The 14,585-nt window shown below is 32.1% G+C and overlaps 2 protein-coding genes across 2 annotated transcripts; both read left to right on the top strand.

The window, feature by feature from the left end:
* Positions 1–5,804: 5,804 nt before the first annotated feature.
* LOC106709955 (lopap) lies at positions 5,805–11,354 on the top strand. The gene is made up of 5 exons (XM_014501887.2): positions 5,805–6,082; positions 8,692–8,800; positions 8,972–9,118; positions 10,190–10,361; positions 11,078–11,354. The coding sequence occupies exons 1-5, from the start codon at positions 5,960–5,962 to the stop codon at positions 11,220–11,222; spliced, it is 696 nt and encodes a 231-aa protein (XP_014357373.2). The 5' UTR covers positions 5,805–5,959; the 3' UTR covers positions 11,223–11,354.
* Positions 11,355–12,726: 1,372 nt separating this feature from the next.
* Positions 12,727–14,320, top strand: LOC106709956. Its single transcript, XM_014501888.2, has 3 exons — positions 12,727–12,861; positions 13,271–13,460; positions 13,880–14,320. The coding sequence occupies exons 1-3, from the start codon at positions 12,793–12,795 to the stop codon at positions 14,056–14,058; spliced, it is 438 nt and encodes a 145-aa protein (XP_014357374.2). The 5' UTR covers positions 12,727–12,792; the 3' UTR covers positions 14,059–14,320.
* Positions 14,321–14,585: the final 265 nt, after the last annotated feature.

Here is a 14,585-nt window from a genome sequence, read left to right as displayed (position 1 = left end):
TATTAACGAAATTTGTAATTGAACTTCAAATTCACTAAAAATTGTGAAGTAAAACAAAAATTTTAAGAAAAAAAAAATAGCCGACTTCAAAAAAAAACCAATCTCAAACAAAATGCACTCAAAAGTAACCTAAAAAAACGAATTTCAAACAAAATGCACTCAAAAGTAACATAAAAAAACAATTTCAAACAAAATGCAATCAAAAGTAACCTAAAAAAACCAATTTCAAACAAAATGCACTCAAAAGTAACATAAAAAAACAATTTCAAACAAAATGCACTAAAAAGAAACAAAATAATGTCATGAAAACTCTCTAAACTCTAGTAGTTAGTAGTAGGGGCTCAGTTTTCCGCAACTCCACGACAAGCGCGTATTTTGCGTGTCTCTAAACTCTAAAGAAAGTTCTCTTCTTTCTTGTAACATGTCTATATTGTATAATTATTGTTATTTTGGAGTCGGTTTCGGCCTAAGTAGGGACATAAACGTAAGTATGTCTAATACATCTCAAATATAAAATTTCATCTATTTACTTCGGCCGACACCGACTGCGAAATAACAATAATTATACAATATAGACATGTTACAAGAAAGAAGAGAACTTTCTTTAGAGTTTAGAGACACGCAAAATACGCGCTTGTCGTGGAGTTGCGGAAAACTGAGCCCCTACTACTAACTACTAGAGTTTAGAGAGTTTTCATGACATTATTTTGTTTCTTTTTAGTGCATTTTGTTTGAAATTGTTTTTTTATGTTACTTTTGAGTGCATTTTGTTTGAAATTGGTTTTTTTAGGTTACTTTTGATTGCATTTTGTTTGAAATTGTTTTTTTATGTTACTTTTGAGTGCATTTTGTTTGAAATTCGTTTTTTATGTTATAATAATAACGGCTAGGTCTTGACTTCACTTACTTAAATATTATTTTTCAAAATATTTCATCATACTTTAAAGTGAAAAACTAGCCAGCGACCACTTGCTACCGTTTAATATCGAAGTAACCGCTACGCTTAGACATCTGCAGAAATTCAGAGTTGCAGATGCGTTTCCTGCCTTCATAATTCAGAAGAGTGGATGTACGGAAAAAGGATACCCCTTTCCTATACCTCTCCTCTAACCGAGATCTCGTATTCAATCACGGATATCATTTTTTTATTAAAAAAATAGAAATAGGGAAAAATTATATTTATTAAATTAGTAATAAGGTATATTATATGTATAAATTAATGTGGTCATTTAGCATAAGGAATATGTGCAAAAAATACTACGGACAAACAGTCTGTAGATGTCGTTTAAAGTGAATAAAAAAAATCACGGAATTAGTGAACGGTTAAGAAATTTTACAGTATAAGAAATGTATCGAATAAATAAATGAAGTATAAAGAGACGAAGAAAGTTTTGTAAAGAGCCACCTCAAGAGCCGTCAAGTGACCGCCCACATTCGCAGTTAATTATAAAAAAGGGCAGCCGGTTAAGAATGTATATATCAAAAGCATTCACTTCAATTACACTTCGACCACGCTTGTAAATACATTTTTGGTCAACCTTGATGACTGCTATTTTTAAATCAATTAAAAATTTAAAAGTAAAATAAAATCTGTGATAGGTACCTACTTATGACTTTCTAGTTATGGTAATTAACCTAAGACTTAAATGAAAATATATTTTACTAGCTGTCGCCCGCGACTCCGTCCGCGCGCAGGTAAAAAAATGGGGGAGGGGTATGAAAAATAGATGTTGGCCGATTCTCAGACCTACTGAATATGCTCACAAAATTTCATGAGAATCGGTCAAGATGTTTCGGAGGAGTACGGGAACGAAAACTGTGACACGAGAATTTTATATATTAGATTTAGCACTTGAACAAACGTCATTAATTTGGTTTATTAACACTATTAAAACTATGTACTCTAATTGATTTCTTATTTACTAGACCCGTAACTAAATATTTAACATAAACTTGAACGATTAACTATTTCCTTATTAATGTAATCAATTGATTTAAATGTAGAACATTTTCACCAACTTCGTTTTGCCACTCCTTAACATTGAACCGTCTCGCATCAAGTAGGTTTATAGCCCACTATTCAGATGTAGCTTCCTACTTTAAAAACATTGTCAAGGTCACTGGCCTTAATTAATAAGTCCAAAGGTAATAAATAACTTAATTATTAAAATGATTTTTAGGTTTCATTTACTATTTATTTTAATAAGCCAGATGTCATTAACCCTTAGGACACCGTTAAAAAAAAAACTTGAGAGGTGTCAAGGGACACCCGGATGGAACGAAGTTCCTTTCAATTAATTAGTGAAGGAACCAATGTTTATTCTATGCATAAAAAACTTAAGTCTTCACAAGAAGTACATTTTATTTCTATGAATTTTCGTTATATATTGTCACGTCGTTGCCATGGTGATATAGCAAAAAGTGTCGTGACAACTTTTCGTAAGAATATTTTCCGTCTAGCCCCCTTTCACAACGCGCGATAAGGAACTTCGTTCCAATCGTTCCAATTATCGAAAAAAAAACCAAGACGTTTAGGCTACATGTGGTCTCAGAATAGAACGGATCGAATGAAAGTGACACATATTATTAAAATTGGAATGTCTTTATGTTTATCGGAAAAAAATCGTACATTTGATGTATTTGCATAGCTGATTACGATAAACCAGTTTTTAAAAAATTTTGTCTGTTTGTCCGCAAGGCCGCGTTTGTTCCGAGTAATCTGCAGAACGGCTAGACCGATTTTGACGGGACTTTGACGGGAAGGTAGCTGATGCATGCGGGCATATTGTAGGTTTTGAGGCTACTATTTTTTAAATATTCTGACAAAGTTGCTGGCGACTCCTGATTTTTTGCTAAATACATCAACCTTCTGCCAGTCGTACAACTACAGATTTATAAGATGAGTTAGTACATAAAAGAAAAGGTATTGAAGAATGTTAAGAAAGTTCGCTGGCACATTGTACGTGCTCTGTTTGCCAGTTCTACCACAAAAAGGTATTGATTGTGATTCCTGAGGTGCTAGCTAATTTAGATTCGTAGGAAGATTCCATGCTAACATTCGAACGTGATTTAACAACATTTAGAATGGACAGATACTAGAAAATAAATAAATTTATCTAGGTCTGTTCATATTCAAATCTTAAAAATGCAAATTAATTTTACCGACTGTTTTACATTATAATAAGAATATCGTTGTTTATTAGAATTGTATAAACTTTAAGTAACCGATACTAGTAATACTCTCACCATTAGAAAGCAAGAGTCTCCAGGGGCCATATTTTGTTTTTAACAATTGGAATTCAGCCAAGCGACGTAGGGCAATAACAACTAGTTTCAAATAAAACACTTCTATACAAATAAAGGACATCGTAAGTTAACATAAATGCAAGTTTAACTACCTAATATGCACAATAAGGTGCAGCCGTGAATAACAAATTTGTTCCCTTGACCGCATTGAGATAAGTATAGATAGGTGAAAATAGCAGACCGTACGGGGAAAAAGCAAAAACACTTTCTTCAGTAAAATTACTCGGACATTCTAAACTCGAATTTATTGTGCCGCATTCTTTTTCGTCAATGCCTGTTTACTTTTGGCGGAGTAGTTAGAACGAATACTTGACCAAGATAAATCTATTAGAAATTAATTCTCACATTTAATTTATTTAGTTAAGTAGGCATTTTAAATTGCCTTTATAAAGCTTATTTCTTTATTAAAACGTCAAAAATCAAATCTTATTCAGTATTTTTATGTGGTAGAGAAGACATACCACAATCTTTCGTACGGAAAAGAATAAACATGAAAAAAGATTGATGATCATAGAAGGAAAGGGAACCTGTAACAACTAATTTATCTGGAATATAAGTTTTATCGTATAGACTTTTATTAAAAAAATGTAAAATCGTTCCGGTAAAAGCAATTGGAAAGTAATTCTGGCAATTTAAAATTCGTACCAGATAATCCTGCCGAATTCTCCGACAATTTATGGAACCAGTATATTTGACACGATGCACAAAAGTAGGTTAGAAAACAAGTTGTTTAACAAGAATTCTGTTTATATTTTGCGATTAGGAACCAGTCAAGCTTCACACCTCTTACTATTAAACAAATTATGATTGAAACCATAAGACGATCGAAATATTTTTATATTATCATCTAAATTATGAGAGTTTACTAAGGTTATATTACACTAGTTGTAGCTTGCGACTTCGTCATCGTGGAATAAAACAAAATAGCTTATAGTATCTTCCGCATACATCAGCTACCTTCAAGTAAAAGTCCCGTCAAAATCGGATAATTTCGGAGATTACCCGGACCAAACGCGGACTTGCGGACAGAGATACAAAAATTAAAAAAATCATCATATTCACGAAATACTTTTTTTATATATTATATAGTAGCTGTCGCCCGCGACTCCCTCCTCGAGGAATTAAAAAAAAAAAACTTATTAGTAGCTTTTAAGTTCTTTCATAATATGTTCTACATTTGTGCAAAAGTCATCATCTGTTGAGCCGTTCCGGAGATATCTTCAAACAAACAACAGAGAACAGAGAAAAGAGAACGGAATAGAGAAGAGAACAGAGAGCAGAATAAAGAACAGAACAGAGAACAGAACAGAGAACAGAATAAAGAACAGAACAAAGACAGAATAAAGAACAGAGCAGAGAACAGAACAGAGATCAGAAAAGAGAACAGAACAAAGTACAGAACAGAGAACAGAACAAAGTACAGAACAGAGAACAGAATAAAGAACAAAATTAAGAACAGAACTAAGAACAGAACAAAGAACAGAACTGAGAACACAGAACAGAACAGAGAATAGAACAGAGAGCAGAATAAAGAACAGAACAGAGAACAGAACAGAGAACAGAACAAAGAACAGAATAAAGAACAGAACAAAGAAAAGAACAGAGAACAGAGCAGAACGAAGAACAGAACAGAATAAAGAACAGAACAAAGAACAGAACAGAGAACAGAGAACAGAACAGAGAACATAATAAAGAACAGAAATGAGAACAGAATAACGAACAGAACAAAGAACAGAATAAAGAACAGAACAGAGAACAGAATAGAGAACAGAACAGAAAAAAGAACAGAACAGAGAATATAGCAAAGAACAGAACAGAGAACAGAAGTAAGTTTCGGCTCTAGGTGTTATTTTTAATATATTTACGTAAGCAATCAAACTCTTAACTTGAAAAATAATGATACCATCAAATAAAATCATGCTATCAAATAACAATAAACTGTTTGTAGTTGGAACTAATTTGAATTCTAATACTAATATTTCATTGCACGAATTGAAACTCAGCCTAAAGAAGAATTCCTATGCATTTCATTATGAACGAATTGTTACCATCGTTTGCTCTCGAAGTATAGCCTAAGTCAGTACATAGCCTATGTCCTTCCTCAGGCTCTAGACTATCTGTGTACCAAATTTAATTTAAATCGGTTCAGTAGTTTTGGCGTGAAAGCGAGACAGACAGACAGAGTTACTTCCGCATTTATAATATTAGTAAGAAATTCATACAGACATATTGTATTTCATTAATTGTTTAGATTTAGATAGATAAATTAACTTGCTTCCTTACTTAGGTGGTATTGAGGTTGTTAATATTGATTCATGGACCAAAATTATTCATGTCAATAAAATCAATGTCAACACGTCAATAAAGTTGTTGCTCACAGGATAACGATGTACAAAAATTATAGAACAATGACTCATAGATACCTGATAATGGTATGCTGCTAACGTCCCGGCCAACGCATTAACAAATGTCCCATACAATATTGATAACAATTCCCTTTTGTTAGTCGCACTTTATTCCTCGAATGAGTAATACGTTTTGAATTCACGAAACTATATTTTTGGAATACCGTCATTTTTACCGCAACACCGATTAAAGTTGCGATAAAAAAAAAGTTGTTATTTGTGTCATCTAGGTTTGTTTGGTCTTAATTATGGCGAAAATTGTGCTACTGTTGGGAATTTTAGTTATCATGTTAGATGTTGCTTTAGGAAGGATTGTAAATAAAAGAAAATGTCCGGAAGTACGTGCTGTTCCACATTTCGATTTATCTCAGGTGAGTGTTTTTTTATAAGTAAATAAATAACTAATTAAATAGATTATAAATAAAACTCCAATATATTTAAATTTCCACCTATTGAATTTAAAAATTATGTTTGGAAATTTAAAAAGCATAAAGTCATTTTATAGACTATAAAATGGATAGCAATATTGAATTAAATTATAGATATAGAACTGTGCAAAAATATACTAATAACTAACTACTATGTTGAATGTTTTTAAGCTTTCGCAAAAATTAACAAAATTGTTTTTATCGCTTTATTTTTGACTAGCTCTTCCACGCGCGCGGAATTAAAAAGAAACACAGGATGAGCATGCGTTATTCAAGACTATGTTGTACACCTATGCTACTTTTCAATAAGTTACGTAAACCGTGGCAGGCTTTTCGAGTAAATATGTAAAAACAAAATGTAACGTATCCCATGGAAACCGTACATAATTTAGTAATTCTGGGTTGTCTATTCTTTCAAAGTTTGTTTTACATCTGTGCCAAATTTCATCGAGATCTGTTAAGCCGTTTTGGAGAAACATAGTAACAAACAACCATCCATCAATTTTTTTTTATTTATATCACACACAATTAGAAATTTAAAACATAAAAAATGTTTAATGTGTGGATCAGAAATATAAATTGCAATTATAACGATATTCATCTAGAAGTAATTTCTCTTACTTCAATATTGAATAATGTTCCAAATTCACATAATAAAATACGTAATACATTAAAGTTGTATCAATGTTTAAAGCTGATGCAAGCGAGCTCTCAGCGTTGTGTAGGTGGGGCGGATATTTGATAACGATTTTATAAATTGTTACTTGTCAACGGACATACTGACAAACGAATATTATTTAATTACAAATGAAATATTCCCCGAGTACCATATTTATTAGTCTAAAACACAATAATTAGAGAACGATTTAAATTGAATTTAGGGAAAACGTCTTTTGTTAAAAAACGTCATTTCTATTCTAGACTAGCTGTAGCCTGTGAAACCGTCCGTGCGGAGCTAGAAAATGACTTAATTAATAGCTTATGTGTTCTTCTATAGCTCCAAACATCCATCCATCCATCTACACATTCGCATTTATAGTACTAGTTACTCATTAAAAGTGCAAATTAGTTTGTTGATCTATTATTTATTTATAAATTAATTAAATTAATCTATTATTTAACCTAACCAAAGTTAATGCTCAATTACGCTGTTATGAATACACTTTTGTATACGTTTATATGTCATTAGTACTTTTAAGAAAAACAATATTGGAACAATTTAACAAACCCATTAACACTTACCATTAACGTGGTTTTATGTTTGCTTCGTATACTTAGATAATACTTTTTTCATTATTTGTCTCCAATTTCTCCTATAACCCGATGGCAGCGCCACCTTCAGAGTCTATTGTCAGTATTAACCACCCCGTTAACACGTAAATTAAATATAACATGGCCGTGGGATACATTCTTATTTTTAAATGTTAATTAAAAATAATAATGAGAAATAATTTAATTACCATAATAGTAATCCCACAAAATTATAGAGAAAGTTGTATGCACACCTTTTTTCTATTGTTTACAATGCCTATTAGTATATTCATCTATTCACTGTCATCTATTTTTAGCATTTAATATCATAAAATGTCAAAATAACGTACAATTGTATAGTTGTTAAAAATCTGTTATGGTTACTTTGTGCTAGGGATTATAAACAACAACTAATTAATATACATAATATCCGAGATCTTAAAAACACAGACACGATGCAGGTCGGAGTAGTAGAAAAAGGTTTTAAACCTCTATTCTTATGAAATACGTGTGGTAAAATATGTATGGGCCCGTTTATTAGGATAATTTTTAAATCAATGCGCACTACCCTTAAAGAGCACCCTTAAAGCATCTGCGTTTCCTCTTGTGTTGCAGATGTCCATAGGAATCGAATCAGTAAACATTAAGCTACTTGTTTGCCCCCTATTTTCATAAAAACTTCTTTTACTTATAATCCACTGTTCCATTAAGTCGGATATCTAAATTATTAATTGTACATCTTCTTAGTAAACTTTGTATCCGGGTTTTCACTTTTATATTCAACATAAGTAAGTTAAAAGTGTCTATTGAAAGTTTAGTTTTGATATGAAACAAGCCTTTGTGTGGGTCTTTCAAATTGACAGGTCAATAAAATGATTTGCATACATTATTAAATCACAATAGAATTACTATGGTTAAGCTGATATGCGTCGGAGCTAATGTTTACCAATGTATTGATACTCGGTAAATTTTCACTTTCAATTAGCTAGAGTTATAAATGTATTTAATGGTCACTGATTTAGATAACATTGTTTGAGTGTTTTGTCTTGAACTTCCTGTTTAAACATATTATTTAAATATATACAATAAGTATTAGTATGTGCTAATACACTTTTTTAAGTTTTTTTGGGAATTTGTGTCATTCTACCATAATGTTCCATCCTCGATTGACATGAGACGCCTGTTAAAAAACTCAGAGCAATTTTTCATTTGTAACGTTGAAGTTGATGTTTTGTTTCAGTTGTCAAATTGTAGGCGTTTTAAAAATAAATTTTTAATATTAGTCTTTCAACATTTTTCAGATGCTAGGGGACTGGTATGTTGTGGAATACTATGCCAGTGCTGAAGAAGCACTCTCATATAGCTGCATGAGAGCTGTTTTCACAGAAGACGATCATGTTCAAACCGCTGGTAACATTTTTTGCCCTTCTTAAGCTACATCAAAAGTAATAATAAAAATTAAGACATTTTAAAAAAATTCTACACAACTGCCAATGTGACAAAACCTCAAATGTCGGATTTTTTATTTTAGGTTGGTCATATTATATAGGTAACAATTATTTTAATTATTGTTCTTTTCAGATGGGTCAGTGGAATGGACGCCGGGTGTGACTATGAATTTCACATATCGCTTCGCGGACGACCCCCTCGGAGAGAACTTGCTCGGCAACATTACTTGGCGAGTTGACTTGAACGAGCCCGCGCACTGGACTCATTCTGAACTCACGTGTAAGTCGCTTAACGCTTTCTTAAGCGGACCCTTGGTGTAGATTTAGTACAAGAAACCACCATTTTATTTCAGTGTAAGGGAACACTGTTCTTATTATTACTGTTACAATATAGGTCTAATTTCAAAATCACTTATCATTATTCTACTTGAACTTCTTCTTGAGGTGCCTCTCCGACTAGCGAAGGTTGGCGGACAGTTCTTCATATTTCTGTTTATCCCTTGCGAGGCGAAACAGTTGAACTACTTGAACGATATACCTTAAAACTTGTACTACAATATTCTTGTATGTTCCTAGTTTATTCTTTGTAGAACCACCAATGTCGAATAGTAATGATTACAATCAAAACACTGTAATTGATTGATGTATTCATGTATTCTGTATACATTTATAACTTGTTAATATTCTCATTGCTACAATACGCCTTTTCTAAATTCCAACGGTAACGAAAAAAGCATGAATTAGGGGATGTGATGAAAACACGCCTTGCCTAATGACTCGCCTATTCTTAATAAACTGAAGGAAATGCATTTCCTTTATACTGATTTCAACTATCACGATAAAAAGTGACTTACATTATGTACATGATTGATACAAACGTGGAAAAGGGAAGGGGTGTTCGTGTAATGCGATTAAAGTTTTAAATTGCGAATAGTTTTAATACAAAAAAATAATTAGTAGCCTACGTTTTCTTCTATACTATGCTTTATCTCTATGCCATATATCATCAAGATACATGCTGCCGTTCTGGAGATATCGTCAAACAAACATCCATCCATCCATCCATCCAAACATTCGCATTTATAATATTACAAAAAGTAAGATTACAAAATAATTTTGCTCATAAGCGTCTATTATGCTAGTGATTAGAAATAGCATTTTGTTATACATTCAAAGCTTAAATGGGACACTAACAAGACCTTTATCATCATTTGTTCGTTGTACCTTTCATTATAAAAATCCCCAAATAAATAATTATTTCTAGTCTTTTCGTTATTAAGAAATTTGACTTACTAGCCCGTTCATGTAACAATTTTTCTGTATTCGTCATGCAAGTAATTTCTGACTGCAGATGATGGTATTTACAACACATATGTACTGGACACGGAGTACAAGACTTGGGCGTTGTTACTGCATTGCGCGGAACAGAGAGAGGGCGCTCGATACCTGAGTGCATTTGTACTGTCCAGAAAGGCAACTCTGCCTAAAAATGTGATGGCATACTTAAGAGATAAACTTCCAAGGTAACAATTTTATTATTATTTTCTAGATTAATATTTCAATTATTCAAGTTATGAATACGTTCCCAGTATCTTTGTGTAAGAGTTATAGAAAATTGCGGGTTACTAGTTGAAAAAGAAAAATTAAGGAGTAATAAATATATCGATGCAGGCGGCAGAAGAAATTTAAAAGCATTAGTATTATTTTAAAGCACTTTAAAAGCACAAAGTTATAGCGCATATTTCAAAGAATGTTTGTGATTGGGTATAACTCAAAATAGGTTACTGCCTTCATAATTAATACATATATATATATTACTATGTAAAATATAAAAATATACTAATAATCTTATATATATAAAAGAAAGTTGCGTTAGTTACACCATTTATAACTCAAGAACGGCTGAATCGATTTGACTGAAAATTGGTGGGCAGGTAGCTTAGAACCAGGAATAGGACATAGGATAATTTTTACCCCGTTTTCTTTTCTTTTTTTTTTTATTCTGCGCGGACGGAGTCGCGGATAAAAGCTAGTATGTAATATAATATACACTAATATAAATATACTTATTTCTTCACGTTTCATTCATCACTGAACACCTAATCTTCTGTTTCGATATTGTACATAAAATATTCACGTGAACTAAATATTTTTTATATTAAACCAGGAAATTCTACTTTCATATTTTCATACGTGATTGTGACTGACTGTATTGTAATGAAAAACGTTCATTTCACAGATACGACGTGGATATAAAATATGTGTTCCCCATACCGCACAATGAGTGCACGTCGACGCCGGCTAAATACAACTATTCACCAATACTTGTTGAAGCTGGAAGCAAGACAATAAAACGACCCGGAATTTCCTACAATACTAATTAAACTAATATTATTCATTAATTAACTGAGATTGTAATATTGTTATGATTTTATCCACAATTAACAAAACATTGAAAACATTATAAGGAACGAAAATGATTACGAACATTGATACTTTGTATATTAAAATACATATTGTTTCAGTTGTTCTTTCTATTAAAGTTTTAAACGCATCAATTGTCGTGATTAGTTTATACATATTTTCATAATTTTTTAAGTTATTTAATACTTTTATTACTGTTATAATGTGATAAAAAATGTATGTACTAATAAGATGTTGAATTAATATTTGCTATCTATCACATGTATCACAAATGTAATGAGTTTATTTGAATATTGCATAACATTAATAAATATCATAAGTTTTATTTCAAATTATATATTATTTCGAAACCACGAATAACGCATTATTTGGTTGAAAATTAAATGATCACCAATCTGTGCAGCACATTCCAAGTTATGATTAAGTAATTTATAGAGAGCTTTCAGAATATTTAGGTATATGATAATTACTTAAATAATTTGACTTATTAAAAGGCGTTTTTGACGTTATTTAAAAGGTACAAACTGCTCAAATAGTAACATGAAAAGGGTACCCTAAAGAACCTTTCTATTGTGTAGATAATTTACCAAAAACATATATAAAGAACATTATCATTACAAATTAAAATTCATATTTCAAAACTAAGACAGTTTTAAGTGGAAACAATGCGTAGTGTATTCAAAGAACTCATAGCTCAGGGACATTGTTCCTTACAATAATTAGTATTCCGCAGGCCGTATGTCTGCATCCTATACAATGAGTTACCACAAGTCTCTTGTACACACACGTATAAGTTGACATTCAAACTTGACCGTGTCCAAACAGTGCAGAAGTACAATGAACAAGTAACATTAAATATATCTTCAAGTAAACAAACGCTTGTTCCACATTATAATTTCTACCAAACAATTGAAGGCGACTTTTTGCAAAGATTAAAAGATCGGAATAGAAATTTAATTTAGGTACTTTACTAAGTACCAAAGATTAACTGTAAAAGGAAAAGTGTTTGTAAATTGTTTGGACGATACGATATATTTGTTTGTTTAACAAATCATTATAGAAATAAAGGCCACCTAAGATCAAGACCAAGTGTGATTTGATTCAAAAACAGCAGTTTTACAACTGCTTCAATCAGTCACTTCTTTAGTCTTCAAAAATTAATATGCATCAAATTTTGTGACTATAAATCTACACATGTTGTTACAAATATATCAAGGTTTGAGGCAATGAGCTGGATAGTCGTATCCACAATGTTTACTTGGAAAGATCAGAAGAATGTATAAAGTGGCGTTGGCGTTTCAGGAACCTGCAGAATATATGTAAATCGCTTTCTCTTTTATTGGATGCCAGATGTAAGGATTCTAATTTGTAAACTTAAAATAAAATTTAATTTTTTTCCACAATCCTCTCTGAATGTACTATAATCTTTGTCAAAGCACCTATTGGTAATTCGTCCAGCTTGCGTAAAGGCAGCGTTATTATAAGTATGAAAGGAACCGGCTGAATGGTTTTCATATTACAACAACAATCATGAGTGTTGTGAGAACGTGTATGTACTTACTGGTGTTATCAGTGAATTTTCACTATGCAGTGGGCAAGGTTTGTGACAATTTATTGACAAATTTTTAATGTATTATCATAGTCTAATTATAGTAATTTCATAACATTTCGTTTTCAAATTAATAATCTTACTTCTTACTTATCTTATCTTACTAATATTATAAATGCGAATGTTAAGATGGATGTTTGTTTGAATGTATCTCCGGCTCAACGTATCTTGATGAAATTTGGCACAGTTGTAGAACATAGTCTGGAAGAACACATAGGCTACTTATTAAGTTTTTTTTTAATTCCACGCGGATGGAGTCGCGGGCGACAGCTTTTTCATGATAAAAAGTAGCACTGGCTGAGGGTTGACTATAGCTTCTCATTTTCTTGTAAATATAAGTGTGAAAATATTAAAGAAATAAGAGAGTTTGTGAAGACTAGATTTTGTTTTATTTTGCAGCCGCTGTTCGGTGGTCTATTCTGGTGTGAGATGTTCTGCGACGACGATTACGACGACGTGAGCACATCCACGACGAGCACTAGTACAGAGGACATGTTTGACTTCTTCGACGCCTGCTCCGGCTGCCCTACCTCGAGACCTTCCACGAGAAGACCGTTAAACAACTTCCCACCTCTAAACTTTGAAATACGTAAGTTAAGCCCTCGAAATGTGTACTTAGCCAATTTTGGTTGTGCCTTGTATTGTAGTAAGCACCAATTTTTCTTCTTGATTTAGACGAAGGTGCCAAACAAGCAACTGCTTCACCAAATTTTTCAAATAAATGCTAAGCTTCGACATCTTAAAGATAAAATTATATTGTAGTAGCTTTATTAATATACAAAAGAAGGGATAAATTAACGTTCAAATGAATTAACTTTTTTTTTCTTACGGTCTTCTTACTTCTTTTTTTTCTCCTTTTTTTCTTACGTTACGGGATGGATCTACAAATCTTACCCCACTTCCCAAGTTAGCATTGCATTTTTGTCTGTGATCTTAATAAAATATAAGTTATCCAGATTTTATAATTTACTTATGTATGGATTTACTAAGATAAAATTTTATTTCCAGCGCCAAACACGGGCATGGGTGTGACTGTATCCAACAGGAATGGTTCATGGTTCATGAACCTGAATCCCTGGACGTCACGGAACACCACACCACTGCCCGCAGCCGCCACTAGAGCCGCTCCTACGACAGCGGGCGCTGGTGGTACTACCACCGTTGCTACCACTACTGCTAAGAAGTAAAGTGGTACTTCTATCGCTTACAACACAGCCATAATAAGAAGTAGACCAATAAATAGTTTAAGTAACCTAAGATGAGTCGCCACTGTCGTAAAACCTGCATTACGACAATATTGCCATCCTCGTCATGCTCTTTGAAAAAAAGAGAAAACGTATTAAATTTTCAGGTCATTTCAAATTCATGGTTACAAAGACAACGTATATATGTAGCTTGTTATTAAGTCTACTTTTGAATACCTTACCCAGTCTTTTTGAGTGAATCTTGTTTGGGTTAATAAGTTAACCTTTAATAAGATTATTATCTATGGCAGTATTTTTATTTTAAGCTCTTTTGTTTGTGTCATCACAACAAAGGTTAATAAATATTATTGATGAAATAATTAAAAATTATTAAAAAAAAAATTTTTTTTTTCTTTCTTCTAATTTCTTTGGAGTTTAATTATTCCTGCTTCGGACAAGTAAACATATATTTTCTTCTTTTATTATTGACATTATTTAATTAAAACTGTGACGGAATTACGACTGCCGCT

Source organism: Papilio machaon, chromosome 9, assembly GCF_912999745.1.
Source record: "Papilio machaon chromosome 9, ilPapMach1.1, whole genome shotgun sequence".
Classification (NCBI taxonomy): domain Eukaryota; kingdom Metazoa; phylum Arthropoda; class Insecta; order Lepidoptera; family Papilionidae; genus Papilio; species Papilio machaon.
This window is presented reverse-complemented; position numbering and strand designations above follow the sequence as displayed.